This window comes from Poromitra crassiceps (assembly GCF_964638095.1).
Source record: "Poromitra crassiceps genome assembly, chromosome: 4".
Lineage (NCBI taxonomy): Eukaryota > Metazoa > Chordata > Actinopteri > Beryciformes > Melamphaidae > Poromitra > Poromitra crassiceps.
In genome coordinates, this window is record NC_139626.1 from 23619071 (window position 1) to 23636570 (window position 17500).

At 46.7% G+C, this 17500-nt stretch overlaps 1 protein-coding gene across 1 annotated transcript in view; it reads left to right on the plus strand.

Annotated features, from left to right (window-relative positions):
• The window catches only part of ctbp2l (C-terminal binding protein 2, like), a 134094-nt gene that overhangs the window by 41655 nt on the left and 74939 nt on the right, over positions 1 to 17500 (plus strand). The window contains exon 2 of the mRNA XM_083636095.1: positions 11657 to 11850. Coding sequence (XP_083492221.1) covers positions 11793 to 11850 — 58 coding nt within the window. The 5' untranslated portion in view covers positions 11657 to 11792. The remainder of the gene's footprint in view (positions 1 to 11656; positions 11851 to 17500) is intronic.

The following is a 17500-nucleotide window of genomic DNA, read 5'->3' on the forward strand; positions in this document are numbered from 1 at the left end:
CATGATTCACTCTGGCCTTGCAGGTTTTTGAATAGGAGCCGAGAATCATGATTCAATCTGGCCTTGCAGGTTTTTGTATAGGAATAGGAGCCGAGAATCATGATTCACTCTGGCCTTGCAGGTTTTTGTATAGGAGCCGAGAATCATGATTCACTCTGGCCTTGCAGGTTTTTGAATAGGAGCCGAGAATCATGATTCAATCTGGCCTTGCAGGTTTTTGTATAGGAGCCGAGAATCATGATTCACTCTGGCCTTGCAGGTTTTTGAATAGGAGCCGAGAATCATGATTCACTCTGGCCTTGCAGGTTTTTGAATAGGAGCCGAGAATCATGATTCACTCTGGCCTTGCAGGTTTTTGTATAGGAGCCGAGAATCATGATTCACTCTGGCCTTGCAGGTTTTTGTATAGGAGCAGAGAATCATGATTCACTCTGGCCTTGCAGGTTTTTGTATAGGAGCCGAGAATCATGATTCAATCTGGCCTTGCAGGTTTTTGTATAGGAGCAGAGAATCTGCACATGTAAGCTGATATGAATAGTGGGCTCGGGCTGGTGCTGCAGGGTGTCCACACCTTCCTGTTTTCTCTCTCCTGGCCACTCTTTGTTTTGGCCCGGCGCTGACAGATTTACCTCTGGAGGAACTCCACCATCTGAAGGGAAAAAATGGCCTCCATTGTTCAAACGGGGCTCTAGTGGAAAGAAAACACACGCTTTTTGAAGCAAATAACACGGGGGGTAATAATGGATTGCAATATCAATAGTATAAACAGCCTTGTTATTGAGACTTCTGTTTGTTATTTCTAAAGGAAATTGAGAGGGTAGGGCGATAGATATTTTTCCCCAGCGACGTGTGCCTCTTTGGGTAAACGTGTACGATCTTGGTGAGAGGTTTGTTGACTGGCTTTGAGGGGGCTCTCGTTTCAACTTCCATTTTGAGTCTCTTAAGCGGTTGCTGAAGTCTGGCTTTTGATAGGAATCAGCTGTAAGGAGCGCGGGTAGATATCACTACGCTGTACGCTCACTGACAGATAACTTTAACAGTCGTGTCTCTCTCTCTCTCTCACCACTTTCCTGTCAAGCTCCATCGGGAAATTAAGTCGGGAGAAGCAACTGCTGAAGTGATACCCAACTCTATCTTCGAGCCAGCTCTTGATGTGTAGAGACTTCAGACACCACATAGAGACGTCACATTGAAATTCAAAGAGGCTGTAGCATCAGCTGGGAAAAAGACTCAGATACACAGAGTGCTGATGTCCCAGGGTTCCAATGTAGACCTAGACCGCCAGATCTCAATGATTTCAGCGAAGGATTCATGCATCGAAATGTTTGTTATTTGACAACACTAAAAATAACTTGTTAGATAATCATAAATGTACTCTTCATACTTTAATCACTCTGTAATAGTCCACCCAGTAGGCCTATATAATCAAAATATCGATGCCCTGTACTTGAACTTAAAACTGTAGAGTATTGAAATATATCGCAATATGTATCGTATCGCAATGTATCGTGATTCTATCGTATCGTGACCCATGTATCGTTATACGTATCGTATCATGGGGGCCTTGCCAATACCCAGCCGTTACCTATGTCTTTTCAAAATAAAATCACTTCCATGTTCATGGGAAATAACAAAATAATTGCAATATAACAAATACATTCGAAACTAGCCTAGACATGTGAACTGCACTGTGCCTTGGGGTCATTTACAGTGTGGTTCATTTATAGTCTGTGACTAAAAATGAGAGGGTGTCAGACTCCTCTTACAGTTTGTGACTAAAAACTCATTGACTTATGACTAATTGTCTTTAGATGTGAGCTGATCTGAGAACATGACAGTCTTTATTTCTTTTTAAGTATTGTTTGAGTATTTTTTTAGTTAGTAAGTTTTTCGTGTATGGTAGGCTCAAGATGATTATGGGAAATGTAATGGAGTAAAAGTATATACATTTTATTTGGAAACTGTAGTGGAGTAAAAGTGAAAGCTGACACAAATACTCAAGTAAAGTACAGATACTCTGAAAAAATACGCAACTACTGTACTTTAGTATTATTTCTACATTACACCACTCATTGCTGCATAATGGATGATACAATTATTCAAAACCCATCTAAATGAAAAGACGGTTCCCAACTAATCGTCTTAATCATAGAGTTATTTTAAATTATGATATTTAAAGAGCATGGGGAAAGAAATACATCAAAGAGAGGAGTTCCCTCCTGCTGTTGCATTTATTCAACATATTGGCTGGACAAACATTGAAATTAACTCAAATTGAAACGATCGTAAATAAAACAAAATATATTGTGTTGCAGAAGGGGAAATTTATATTAATCATTTGTGTTTTTTTCTCTTGACTTTAATCAAATCAAAAGCCATAAATGTCACATACATTAATGCCAATATGAGAAAGCTATTCAATATATCTCAAATCAAGGATTAGCCTAATGGAAACTGTCTCTCAGTATCTCTTAGCATTGATGTCTGCCCTTCCTGACAATGATGGGACAGCCAGGTGAGAAATAACCAACTGTGTTATGGTTCTGGTGGGATTTGAAAAACTGTTGAGTTTTGCACTCGATTTCTAACACAGGGATATTTCATTGAGAAAATATAGGCCTACTAACAACAGTAGCGTTCTGCATTACACCAACCCACACACCATTGGGACTAAATGGCCATGTGTGGAGGTATATAGCCGTTGGATATGTTCCCTTAATATCAAAAGCTGCTCTGTGTGATGCATCAGAACAGGAGTCACCCTTTTAGCAGAAAGCCCCAGGCTTCAAAACCACTTCCTCTCATCCTTAGAAAGCAGAAGCATATTGGAGCAGACCCCTAGGCTTAATGTCACTCAATTAATTATGCATTCACCCAATTAGTTCACAAACTACACTCTGTGTTCGAGGGGAAATGATCGCTCCCTAAATGACTTGTCTCTTCAGTCTTGGCCTCAGTGTGTGTGTGTGTGTGTGTGTGTGTGTGTGTGTGTGTGTGTGTGTGTGTGTGTGTGTGTGTGTGTGTGTGTGTGTGTGTGTGTGTGTGTGTGTGTGTGTGTGTGTGTGTGTGTGTGTGTGTGTGTGTGTGTGTGTGTGTGTGTGAAGTGAGACACAGCAGGCAGGTGGCCTGACCTTTTGAATTATTCACTCCCTCGAAATCGTCCACCGAGCTCTCTCACTCTCTCTCACTCTCTCTCTCTCACTCTCTCTCTCTCTCTCACTCTCTCTCTCTCTCTCTCTCTCACTCTCTCTCTCTCTCTCTCACTCTCTCTCTCTCTCTCTCTCACTCTCTCTCTCTCGCACTCTCTCACTCTCTCTCTCACTCTCTCTCTCTCTCTCTCTCTCACACTCTCACTCTCTCACTCTCTCTCACTCTCTCACTCTCTCTCTCTCTCTCTCTCTCTCCACTTTGGTTTGTAACAGTCTTCCTCCTGTCCAAACACGTTCCCCTCTGTCTAAAACATAAGGAAACGGCTCCTCCGCACTTCGTTCGTCCAGATTACGCTGATTGGTGTCAACACGTGCCGTGATACTGTAACCGCAATGAGTCTGATACTGTAACCGCAACGAGTGTGATACTGTAACCGCAACTAGTCTGATACTGTAAACCGTAATGAGTGTGATACTGTAACCGCAACTAGGTGGTACAGGTCAGCCTGCTGTTGCCCCATGATTTTTCCACAGATCTTAACAATCTTTCCCAATTTATTTTTGTGAGTAACTTTGGAATGTCCGTACCAGCATACAATACAATAACAAAGACTTATAAAAAAGAGTAAGAATTTTGTTATCAACGTTAAAAAAGCTCAATTTCCTAAGGAAATACAAGCGCTGTTGGCCCTTCTTAAAGATAGCATCCACGCATTGGTCCCAAGATAATTTGTGATCTATAATCAGACCAAGGTATTTATATTCTGTCACCACCTCAATCTCCTCTCCTTTGATCATGGATGGGGTGGATAGTGGAGGGTCTCGTCTGAAGTCAAAATTAACCTCTTTAGTCTTGGCTATGTTCAGAGTCAAATGTGAGGCCTCACACCATTTGTGAGTGTGATACTGTAACCGTAATGAGTCTGATACTGTAACCGTAACGAGTGTGATACTGTAACCGTAATGAGTCTGATACTGTAACCGTAACGAGTGTGATACTGTAACCGTAATGAGTGTGATACTGTAACCGTAATGAGTCTGATACTGTAACCGCAACGAGTGTGATACTGTAACCGCAACGAGTGTGATACTGTAAACCGTAACGAGTGTGATACTGTAACCGTAATGAGTGTGATACTGTAACCGTAATGAGTGTGATACTGTAACCGCAACTAGTCTGATACTGTAAACCGTAACGAGTGTGATACTGTAACCGCAACTAGTCTGATACTGTAAACCGTAACGAGTGTGATACTGTAACCGCAACTAGTCTGATACTGTAAACCGTAACAAGTGTGATACTGTAAACTGTAACGAGTCTGATACTGTAACCGCAACTAGTCTGATACTGTAAACCGTAACGAGTGTGATACTGTAACCGTAATGAGTCTGTTACTGTAACCGCAACGAGTGTGATACTGTAACCGTAATAAGTCTGATACTGTAACCGTAACGAGTGTGATACTGTAACCGTAATGAGTGTGATACTGTAACCGTAACGAGTGTAATACTGTAACCGTAATGAGTCTGATACTGTAACCGCAACGAGTGTGATACTGTAACCGTAATGAGTGTGATACTGTAACCGTAACGAGTGTGATACTGTAACCGTAATGAGTGTGTTACTGTAACCGTAACGAGTGTGATACTGTAACCGCAACGAGTGTGATACTGTAACCGCAATGAGTGTGATACTGTAACCGTAACGAGTGTGTTACTGTAACCGTAACGAGTGTGATACTGTAACCGCAACGAGTGTGATACTGTAACCGCAATGAGTGTGATACTGTAACCGTAACGAGTGTGATACTGTAACCGTAACGAGTGTGATACTGTAACCGTAACGAGTGTGATACGGTAACCATAATGAGTGTGATACTGTAACCGTAATGAGTGTGATACTGTAACCGTAACGAGTGTGATACTGTAACCGCAACGAGTGTGATACTGTAACCGCAACGAGTGTGATACTGTAACGGCAACGAGTGTGATACTGTAACCGTAACAAGTGTGATTCTGTAACCGTAACGAGTGTGATACTGTAACCGTAACGAGTGTGATACTGTAACCGTAACGAGTGTGATACTGTAACCGCAACGAGTGTGATACTGTAACCGTAACGAGTGTGATACTGTAACCGCAACGAGTCTTTTGACTGTTCAAGGTTTCCTCCTGTCTGCTGGTAGAGAATCTATCAATAGGCCCCCCGCAGTGTCGAGGCCATGCCTAATAAAGTAAGTAATCACTGCTTTCTAATGAGAGTGTGTCTCTGCTATCTGCTTACCAAACCAAATTATTTTCTTATTTCAGCAAAGTCAATTAATCACATCGGAGACAATTCTGTTAGTCGTTCTCTTCCAGTAGGAAGATGGATTGCGACGGCGGCAATGTTATCATTGCGTTTCATCGTATTACAAGATGCTGTGTAGCCAATTCAATTCAGTTTGACTTTTGAGTTCTTCACATTCCCGCGTGTTAACGTCTCGGCGCTGGGTGGAGACTGAGACTGCTTCTGTGTGAGTCTGTGTGTGTGTGTGTGTGTGTGTGTGTGTGTGTGTGTGTGTGTGTGTGTGTGTGTGTGTGTGTGCGGGTGTGTGTGTGTGTGTGTGCGTGTCTATATCTATTGTGTTGTATTAATATCCCCGCTGTCTGACCTCCCCCCTCCCCCCTCTGTGGACAGTGGGCTGGACAGTGATCTCTGTGTCCTGCTGACATAGAGGAGGTTTTGCGGAGCGTGATTTGTGCTTACAGAGGAGCCGTCACAGTGAATGTGTCGGGCCTCTCACGCACAAATGTTTCTCTTACGCCGGGCCGCGGGCAGAGGCTTTTATCCATCATCTGACTGCTAAGTGCCTCCTAAATATTCACAATCATGTATATGACCTTTGTGTTTGGATTGAGCATGGGAAACCCCTGCCTAAATGCCCTCCCAGGCCCCGCTGTGCTGTGGTGGCTCCACTGCCTGCTTTGTTTCAGTCTCTCTCCTTTCACTCCGGGGGAAACGCTGCTCGGTTTCATCCGTTCATATGAAAGCACGGGGGTCACGGTTTCATCCATTCATATGAAAGCACGGGGGTCATGGTTTCATCCATTCATATGGAAGCACGGGGGTCATGGTTTCATCCATTCATATGAAAGCACGGGGTCATGGTTTGGCTGTATTTGAGAAAATTGCACTTGGTACAGTAGGGTGAGGTGTTCCTTTTTTTTAGGATCTAGGATGAGACTGGTACTTAGAGCCATATGAAATCCCCCCACCCCCCAAATTGCATCTTATTTTTCCCCGGATTCTGTTTTTTCTTTTAATTGACCGTGCCTTCTGTGCGACCGCACCACGCCTGTGGAACAGCCTTCCTGAACACCTCAGGGCAGCACAGACCCTGGACTCTTTCAGGACGGGCCTAAAAACCTTTTTATTTGGGAAGGCCTTCTCGTGTTAGCTTTTAACTATTGTCAAATGTACTATTTGCTTGTGATGTTTTTAACTCTGTAGCACTCTGAGATTCTTTCTGAATGAAGAGTGCACTACAAATAAAATGAATTATTATTATTATTATTTTTAGTTTAGTTAGGATCGATATTTTTTCTTTTTTTGACGACTTGGCTCTCTCAACATGTTTCGCAAGGTGAAAACTAAGTTGTGAGGTGGCCTCTCAAAACACCCCACAACGGAATCATTTCTCTAGGCCTAATTCACAATTATGAAATCATTTACGTTGCTAGGATAATTAGATCGATTTTTATTTTGATAATTAGGCCTACTTTTATCAATTTCAGACAAATTATGTAAAATTCTGCAATACTTCATGTTTTACAGTTGATTCCATTTTTATTTCTAAATTTCCTTATTTCCTTGATTCCGTAAATTTTTTCCGTTTTTGCGGAAATCATCGCCCTACGCTTGCCTGAGAAAATGAGGGAGACCAAAAAAGAAGGAAGACATGCTGAAGGTTAAGCCTTCTGCTCTGTGCTTCTCTCTCTCTCTCTCTCTCTCTCTCTGTCACACACACACACACACACACACACACACACACACACACACACACACACACACACACACACACACACACACACACACACAGAGCCTGACAGCCCTGGAAGTGGGCCCAGTGATTGATGAGGCTGTTTGAGGGACCTCAGAGACGAGAGCAGGAGACAGAGGTGGTGGACGGATGTGAAGGAAGGAAGGATGCAAGGCGTTCAATGAATCTAGTCACTGCAGCGTAGTGGTGTGGTAGAGAGTGCGCTGTAGCGAGGCCTTCCAACACCCTGCTACATCTGTTTTCACACATACAGACAGGGAAATTACCTGTAAATCAAGACTGGCTATTTCCCGGAATTTCCCTTCACACCTGAGGGATCACGTGGAAAAACAGCAGCGAAAATACCTGTATTTGAGGGGGGTCGGGGGGGGGGGGGGGGGAGTGACGTGTGCACTTGGATGGGGAATCGTCCTTATTTTGGGGGTCGGCAAAACTCCGATGGTGAAATAAGTTCGCTTGTCACACAATAAATCACACTCGTTTGACTTAAGAGGGCATGTATGTTGTATCCTTCACATTCGCTAACCTGTCTTTGAACTGAAATCTTTGAAGAAGTTGGGATCCCTGTCTGAGAGAAATAGCCTGGCTGGTTCGATGTTTATCCGTTCACCTGCGTTGCGTTGAAGCACTTTTTACAGACTGGCTTCGTTTGATGTGTCCAGGGGGCTTGCCTTCGCTGTCAGCAACGTAAGCAAAATACTTCCACATTTCGCTTCGTGCATTTGCTTTCTCTACAAGCGTTGGGCGGCTTGCAAGACTCTCAGAACAAGCCGCTGCCATTTTCGCTGTGTCTGTCCTGTGTGTCAGGCTGCTGCGGAGGACTGAAGGACTGGCCAGAGAGCGAGCAGAGAGGGAAGGGGGGGACATCGGCACGCCCACACATGAAGGGGTGCGTGTGGCCACGATCATAGACATGCCACAATGATCATGAACTCGTTGGCTGATGGCTGATGACTTATATTTGTGTGAACATGGGCCCATCTTTGACTCAAAGTAACAGGTTCACACCATGGGTGTCCAGGTAGTGCCCTACAGTACCTACCAAGTTCCAGCCCCCGTGTCACAAGTTCCAGCCCCCGTGTTCCTTCCGGCTTGGTCGGGCTCCATACAGGCACAATTGGTCTAAAAGGTTAAACAAATGTTAATTATCTGTTAATATCTCAAAAACTTACTATACATGAATTTAGTAAAAAAGTGCAGCCTAGAAAGTCACACACACTCTAGGCTAGCTCCATAGGCTACTACAAGCTAGCCTGGGTGAACCCAGCCTCCACGTGACCTGCTCTCAGACCTGTTCTCAGGAACTCTGAGAGCAGATCACGTGGGGGCAGTGTTGCCAGATGGCAAATGTTGAATTATCGTACCAGAGGGTCAAAATTATCGTTTTTGGAGTGAAATTATCGTACGCCCCCTCCCCAGCGCGGCGCGCCTATGTCGGGGGGGCTGCGACTGATCACAGGCTACTTTGGGGGTTTGGCATGATTTTTCAACACTGTGATCTCAGCCTGCGTTGCAACAACAACAAAACACCCTGCAACAGCTTTGAGCCAGCCAGTGATTTGCGTTGCTTTCCCATTCAGTCCGGTACATTTGTTTTCTGTGTTTACTTTTTGGCTGTCCAGGCGCGGCTCCCCTCTCGGCTCTCCCCTGTCGTGACATTCCTCTTGGTCAGCAGCACGCTTCGTTTTCTTTATGTTTTATTTGATAGTTTACAAGACTCGCCCCGTATCTTCCCGCATTCTGCTCTGTGACGCGCACCTACTGTGACTGTGTTTATGGTTTTCAGGTTGTGCGCGGCCGTGCCGGTTTCTATTTCCTTTCCCCTCCCAACCAATCATGACTCACGTTCACATCACGTGCCTCACGCACACATTGGCTGCAAATATGTTGTCTGAAGAGATGATTGTATAAACAGATAGAGTGATAGACGTAGGATTCGACTGAGTGTCACAAAATGATGAAATTATCGTACATTTGGGGGATTTTGGGATTATTGATCGTACATCGTACAGAGGTCGAAATTATCGTACAAATACGATAATTATCGTACGTCTGGCAACGCTGCGTGGGGGCTGGGTTTACCTAGGCTAACTACAAGCTTGCTCAACTGCTATTGGAGCACAGAGCAAAAAGGTGGGACTTAGGAAAGGTCAATTGGCCATGTAAAAAAAAGTGTGTGTGGGGGTGGGGGAGAAAAGAAAAAAGCAACAGTTTCACACCCTTTCCCTAGGGGTTGTCCAAAGGCATTCTGGGAAATGTAGGAAATCACTCACTGAAATAGATGTAGCCCTGGCAGGTTGAGGGAAGCTGGGAAGACAATTTTTTTTATTTTTATTGATTGATTATATATCTAACAGTGTAGAGGTATCCGAGGGTGGGTTTTTCCTTAAAGGCACTCTAAACTGGTCAATGCACGTCCCAGTGTGGCCAGGCGGTGTCCCGATAACGTCCTGCTTCACCACCCCCCGCGTCCACATCCAGAACCCACCCGCTTCACCACCACCACCTACATCCACGTCCAGAACCCAGCGGCCCATTCTGATAAATCACCCCGATGAGCGGAGGCCCACTTTCAGACCACACCGATCCATCACAGATAATGGCGCCGCGTGTTGTTCTCCAAACTCATTGAACCCCCTTCTCTTCCCCTCTGTCCTTCTCTTCCCCTCTATCCTTCTCTTTCCCTCTATCCTTCTCTTTCCCTCTGTCCTTCTCTTTCCCTCTATCCTTCCTTCCTCTTCCCCCTTTTCCCTTCAAACGTCCCACCACAGAGGGCTGATGAAGACTTGGGCTAACGACTTTCCCTTCCCCGACGCTTTCTGCCAGAAAGCGGAGACGTGTTTTAACCACTCTCAGCACTTTTCGGAGAGGACAGACGCCTCTGGCTCCAGTCCTGGACTGAGAAAAATGTGACATTTGAGTTCTCAGTGCAACATTGAATCCCACTTGTGTGTGGTAATAACTTTGGTGTGGTAATAACTTTATTCTAATGCAGTGAGGTGCTGCTGATGTCCTCCCCGCTCCGCTCTTGACCTTTTTTCATCTGCTGCCAGTGAAGAAATGCATACACTTGTTTCCCTGCGTCAACACAGATGCCTTTGTATATCAATTTGACTGCATGTCTGTCAAACAACGATACTCGCCCACTCAATAAAAGGTCCTCCTCGAGCAACGTTGTCAGCCCACTCACATTTCCAAACTTCTCCATCTCCAATAGCAAAGTATGATTATGATATTATGATGATCTCTGCCAGTCGCAATCCACGTCTAAACAAGGTTCAGGGAGGGTTCAGTGTGCAGCAGGTGAGTGCGGGTGCGGATGGAGCGCGCTGTGCCGCTTTCAACTGGCAGGAGTCAGTCGTTGCTGTGGATTTCCATCATAAATAAATGATTAGCTTGCAAGCGTCTGAAATGTTTTAAATTGTGAGTTCAGAGGAGGTGGGGTTTGTAAAGGATTGGCACTGTGTTGTGTAGCGGTGTTTGGGGGAGAGGGTGTGCTCCTCTCTGAGTAGATTTTAACTACCCTCTAATGGCCAGGATGTGTCATTACAAGACAGTCCATTCCATCTATCAGGCACCTCAACTCAAAAGCTCCATTTTGTCAACGGATCAATCACTCCACACTCGGAAGTTATATTAAACTTCTTTTGCATGTGGCTTTGTGGAAGTGTTATCCCTTTGTGTAGGTATTCCAGTGCTCGCTTTGTTTTGAATGGCTTTTCAGAAGGATGTTAAAAAATATATATACTGTATTATAATAATAATAATAATAATAATAATAAAGTAGATTGTCATTTGATTTGTCTGAGACGAGATTGTTCATACAGTACGTCGATGCGATCAGTAAAGGATGAGTGACACGTTGGAGATAACTTGCTTAGTTAGATGAGTGTTTGGCAGAGAAAAGAAAAGCACTTCAAAAAAGAGAAAAGTGGAGCTTTCAAAGCTGGAAGCTTTGTCACTTTTAGAGCAAATGGGGCACTTTATCACCCAAGGAATTGTGTGTGTGTGTGTGTGTGTGTGTGTGTGCGTGCGCGTGTGTGTGAGTGCATGCGTTTGCATGTGTGTGTGTGTGCGTGTGTGCGTGTGTGTGTGTGTGTGTGTGTGTGTGTGCATGTGCATGCGCGCGTGTGTGTGTGTGCGTGTGTGTGTATGTGTGTGCGTGCGTGCGTGTGTGTGTGTGCATGCGTGTGTGCGCGTGTGTGTGTGTGCGTGCGTATGCATGTGTGTGTGATTCCTTGTGTATCTATCGCCTGCAGCTTCCCAGGCTCTTTGTGAGAGCGAGCCTGTGTGACTCTGTACTCTGAGACTCCTTAATGCTTCCCGATGTCACCGTGTTGTGCGCGTGATGTCGTGTGTATATATATGTGTGTGTGTGTGTGTGTGTGTGGATCCTGTGTTTAACCAAGTTTTCCCTCTGTTTGTGCCTGTGTGTATGTGTGTGTGTGTGTGTGTCTCCTCCAGGTGTGTGTGCCGAGGCGGTATGCCCCGGGGAGTGCTGCTGACAGTGCGCTAGGAGTCTGAACCTTGTGGCTGTTTGTGGCTGAGGAGGAGAGGTCCCCCAGCCCCCCGCCGGGCCCCGCCGTGCCGCGTCGACACCATGTCCCTGACCGACAAACACAAAGTGAAGAGGCAGCGGCTGGACCGGATCTGCGAAGGTAAGCGACTATGTATGTGCAGCACGTGAACTCACTCTTCCTCCAGCTCAATCGCACTCTCATACATCTGCTCTGCTTCCTTACACTTTCCCGCCGGGAAGCATTGTTCCAACTGTGTTTTCCAATACAGACACTAGTATGGGAGGATGTTCACACTTCTTTTTTTTGTGCATATTCAGCAGTGTGGAAAAGCAGATACCACTAATATCTCCTGTGCATGTTCTAGTTTTTCACATTTTTCTCCGATTTTTTTCTCCCCTATAGACCCTTTTCACAGCATCCATTTTGTATCCCAAAGGCAGGGTAAACACAGGTGCAACGGAAACATTAATAAGTCCCCCCGGTACTGGAACACCTAAATGGAATGGAAGTTGGAAACCATCATTAATGTTTTGGTTGCACCTGTATTTACCCTGCGTTTGAGACACAAAAAAGGCTGCTGTGAAAAGGGGCTATTGTACTTGGCTAATTCTCCCTGCTGTCCCGGTCATTGCTCCATCTCCTCTGCTGATCTGTGGAGAGCCGTAGACTCCTCTGATACATGTGGAGTCGCCAGCCGCTTCTTTTCACCTGACAGCAAGGGGGTTTCAGGAGGACGTAGCATTCCCTCCAGTTCCCCTTCCCCTGAACAGACGCCCCGACCGACCAGATGAGGCGCTAGTGCAGCGACCAGGACTCATACCCCAACGACTTCCCACCCGCACACACGGCCAATTGTGTCTCTATAGGAACTTGTGACCAAGCCGGAAGTACCGCTACCGGGAATTGAACCCGGGTCTCCGCGGTGGTAGGCGAGTCCTGTGCATGTTCTTGCGTTGTTGTTGTTATTTTCTCCCTCCATTAACACTGCCATTGTATCGGCCCACCATCCTTATTGCTATTAGCACATCTCAGAGACTTATTGATGATCAATACCCATCGATTGCTATAATCTCCTCCTGGCACACAGCACATGTCAGATACTCAAGTAACCAGTAACCACTGTATCAATGTTGACCTCATCAGCACACATTTCTCTGGCACGCCAAGGAGATTAACCTTCCGTCAGCTGCTGCTGTGTTTGTGGAGTGTGTGTGTGTGTGTGTGTGTGTGTGTGTGTGTGTGTGTGTGTGTGTGACTTAACGTCCATGGAGAATCCTCCACCATCTGAACGCAGGCTGGATTACTGTAGGGAGCTGAATGCTTGTGGTGTCTATCCAGGCACGGCAGCTTCATTGAAACCGTCCAATTTGAGCCTGTGAATTGGAACGATTATTGGGCCTAGCTTGTGGGATAGAGAGCAGTAGTGTTGCATTGAGGGGCCTTCAGAATCGAGACGTCCTGACTGAATCCCGATAGAGCGTCGGTGCCCTCTTACTGTGCAAATAACTTACGGAGGGCCATCAGGGACCAAGGAATACCAGTCTTTGCGTGGATGTGCAGCTTGACTCGCATGTGTGTGTGTGTGTGTGTGTGTGTGTGTGTCAGACTGATATGTCCTGAGGTACAATCATCTCCTCTCCAGTGTCTGGGTCCCCGAGAGGCTTGTTAAGCTGCTGGCTCTTCCTGGAGCCGGCGCAGGGACAGGCAGACATAACTGCAGCGCTGGAAAATGAAGCTAGACGCAGCATTACCCTCCGTGCCACAGTATTTGTTTTGCAGCATGACGTAAGCACCTCTGCGTTGCGCGCGTGAAATAAGGAAGATCATTTTGCACATCCTGCGACATTGTTACGCATAAGAATCCCCCCCTCCCCTCCCCAAAAGAGGGGTGTGGATCCAGAGAGATGTAGATCCATACTAGAGCGTTTCCAAATACAACGGGACAAGTATCAACTCTATGCAGACACAATGCACTTCTCACCGTTATTATTTCAGGTGAGTCATTAAAGCCAGCTTCTTTTTTCTTTTTCCCATAGTAGGTAATGCTCATTGGTTAAAATCCGTCCTGATTAGAATCGCCGTCCGCGCCCAGCTGTTACATACATCTGAGTCAGACAGCTGAAGTAGTTAGTCATTCCTGTGGGAACAACAGTTATAGCTTTTGCACACCAAGTCCGTATTTTCGTCCGAAATTGGCGCACGAAAAAAAAAAGAATACGACTTCATTTGTGTCAATCATCATTGACACACGACAATTACGTCCGTCATTTAAGTTTTCGGACGAGGTTCGATTTTATGCGTTTTTCGCATCAGTCAATAGATTTTTTAGAGAATTGTCTCTAGCACAACACCTGCAGTAAGCATAAAAAGGCCCAAACAGAGATGCACATTAACAATGTACAGACTCTGCAACCATCAACTACAGACTTAGCTGCACAATGATGTAACACTCTGCCATGACATTAGAGGGAAAAACAATGAATTCATATGATCTGTTGAAATGTGCCGACTGTATATAACTGTAATCGATTGTATTTTATTAATGTTATTTTGTTTGATCAATTATTTTATGCTTTGGCAATATTGTACTTGAGACATTCATGCCAATAAAGCGAATTTGAATTTGAATTTGAGAGAGAGAGAGCTCAAAGCCCACAGGAGACAGAGAGAGAGAGAGCGAGAGAGCTCAAAGCCCACAGGAGACACAGAGAGAGAGAGAGAGAGAGAGATCAAAGCCCACAGGAGACACAGAGAGAGAGAGAGAGAGAGAGAGAGAGAGAGAGATCAAAGCCCACAGGAGACACACAGAGAGAGAGAGAGAGAGAGAGAGAGAGAGAGAGATCAAAGCCCACAGGAGACACAGAGAGAGAGAGAGAGAGAGCTCAAAGCCCACAGGAGACAGAGAGAGAGAGAGAGAGAGAGAGCTCAAAGCCCACAGGAGACACAGAGAGAGAGAGAGAGAGAGCTCAAAGCCCACAAGAGACACAGAGAGAGAGAGAGAGAGAGAGAGAGAGAGAGCTCAAAGCCCACAGGAGACACAGAGAGAGAGAGAGAGAGAGATCAAAGCCCACAGGAGACACACAGAGAGAGAGAGAGAGAGAGAGAGAGATCAAAGCCCACAGGAGACACACAGAGAGAGAGAGAGCTCAAAGCCCACAGGAGACACAGAGAGAGAGAGAGAGAGCTCAAAGCCCACAGGAGACAGAGAGAGAGAGAGAGAGAGAGAGCTCAAAGCCCACAGGAGACACAGAGAGAGAGAGAGAGAGAGAGAGAGAGCTCAAAGCCCACAGGAGACACAGAGAGAGAGAGAGCTCAAAGCCCACAGGAGACAGAGAGAGAGAGAGAGAGAGAGGAGAGAGATCAAAGCCCACAGGAGACACAGAGAGAGAGAGAGCTCAAAGCCCACAGGAGACACAGAGAGAGAGAGAGAGCTCAAAGCCCACAGGAGACACAGAAAGAGAGAGAGCTCAAAGCCCACAGGAGACACAGAGAGAGAGAGCCTCAAAGCCCACAGGAGACAGAGAGAGAGAGAGAGAGAGAGCTCAAAGCCCACAGGAGACACAGAGAGAGAGAGAGAGAGAGAGAGCTCAAAGCCCACAGGAGTCACAGAGAGAGAGAGAGAGAGCTCAAAGCCCACAGGAGACACAGAGAGAGAGAGAGAGAGAGAGAGCTCAAAGCCCACAGGAGACACAGAGAGAGAGAGAGCTCAAAGCCCACAGGAGACAGAGAGAGAGAGAGAGAGAGAGAGAGAGCTCAAAGCCCACAAGGAGACAGAGAGAGAGAGAGAGAGAGAGAGCTCAAAGCCCACAGGAGACACACAGAGAGAGAGAGCTCAAAGCCCACAGGAGACACAGAGAGAGAGAGCTCAAAGCCCACAGGAGACACAGAGAGAGAGAGAGCTCAAAGCCCACAGGAGACACACAGAGAGAGAGAGCTCAAAGCCCACAGGAGACACAGAGAGAGAGAGAGCTCAAAGCCCACAGGAGACACAGAGAGAGAGAGCTCAAAGCCCACAGGAGACACACAGAGAGAGAGAGCTCAAAGCCCACAGGAGACACAGAGAGAGAGCTCAAAGCCCACAGGAGACACAGAGAGAGAGATAGCTCAAAAGCCCACAGGAGACACAGAGAGAGAGAGAGCTCAAAAGCCCACAGGAGACACAGAGAGAGAGAGAGAGCTCAAAGCCCACAGGAGACACACAGAGAGAGAGAGCTCAAAGCCCACAGGAGACAGAGAGAGAGAGAGAGAGCTCAAAGCCCACAGGAGACAAAGAGAGAGAGAGAGCTCAAAGCCCACAGGAGACAGAGAGAGAGAGAGAGCTCAAAACCCACAGGAGACAGAGAGAGAGAGAGAGCTCAAAGCCCACAGGAGACAGAGAGAGAGAGAGAGAGAGCTCAAAGCCCAACAGAGACACAGAGAGAGAGAGAGAGAGAGAGAGAGAGCTCAAAGCCCACAGGAGACACAGAGAGAGAGAGAGCTCAAAGCCCACAGGAGACAGAGAGAGAGAGAGAGAGAGAGAGAGAGATCAAAGCCCACAGGAGACACAGAGAGAGAGAGAGCTCAAAGCCCACAGGAGGACACAGAGAGAGAGAGAGAGCTCAAAGCCCACAGGAGACACAGAGAGAGAGAGAGCTCAAAGCCCACAGGAGACACAGAGAGAGAGAGAGCTCAAAGCCCACAGGAGACAGAGAGAGAGAGAGAGAGAGAGCTCAAAGCCCACAGGAGACACACAGAGAGAGAGAGAGAGAGAGAGCTCAAAGCCCACAGGAGTCACAGAGAGAGAGAGAGAGAGAGCTCAAAGCCACAGGAGACACAGAGAGAGAGAGAGAGAGAGAGAGCTCAAAGCCCACAGGAGACACAGAGAGAGAGAGAGCTCAAAGCCCACAGGAGACAGAGAGAGAGACAGAGAGAGAGAGAGACGAGAGAGAGCTCAAAGCCCACAGGAGACAGAGAGAGAGAGAGAGAGAGAGAGAGAGCTCAAAGCCCACAGGAGACACACAGAGAGAGAGAGCTCAAAGCCACAGGAGACACAGAGAGAGAGAGAGCTCAAAGCCCACAGGAGACACAGAGAGAGAGAGAGCTCAAAGCCCACAGGAGACACAGAGAGAGAGAGAGCTCAAAGCCCACAGGAGACACAGAGAGAGAGAGAGCTCAAAGCCCACAGGAGACACACAGAGAGAGAGAGCTCAAAGCCCCACAGGAGACAGAGAGAGAGAGAGAGCTCAAAGCCCACAGGAGACACAGAGAAAGAGAGAGAGAGAGCTCAAAGCCCACAGGAGACAGAGAGAGAGAGAGAGAGAGAGCTCAAAACCCACAGGAGACAGAGAGAGAGAGAGAGAGAGAGAGCTCAAAGCCCACAGGAGACACAGAGAGAGAGAGAGAGCTCAAAGTCCACAGGAGACACAGAGGGAGAGAGAGAGAGCTCAAAGCCCACAGGAGACACAGAGAGAGAGAGAGAGAGAGGAGAGAGAGCGAGCTCAAAGCCCACAGGAGACACAGAGAGAGAGAGAGAGAGAGAGAGAGCTCAAAGCCCACAGGAGACACAGAGAGAGAGAGCACAAAGCCCACAGGAGACACACACAGAGAGAGAGAGAGAGAGAGCGAGCTCAAAGCCCACAGGAGACACAGAGAGAGAGAGAGAGAGAGAGAGAGAGCTCAAAGCCCACAGGAGACAGAGAGAGAGAGAGAGAGAGAGAGAGGAGAGAGCTCAAAGCCCACAGGAGACACAGAGGGAGAGAGAGAGAGAGAGAGAGCTCAAAGCCCACAGGAGACACAGAGAGAGAGATAG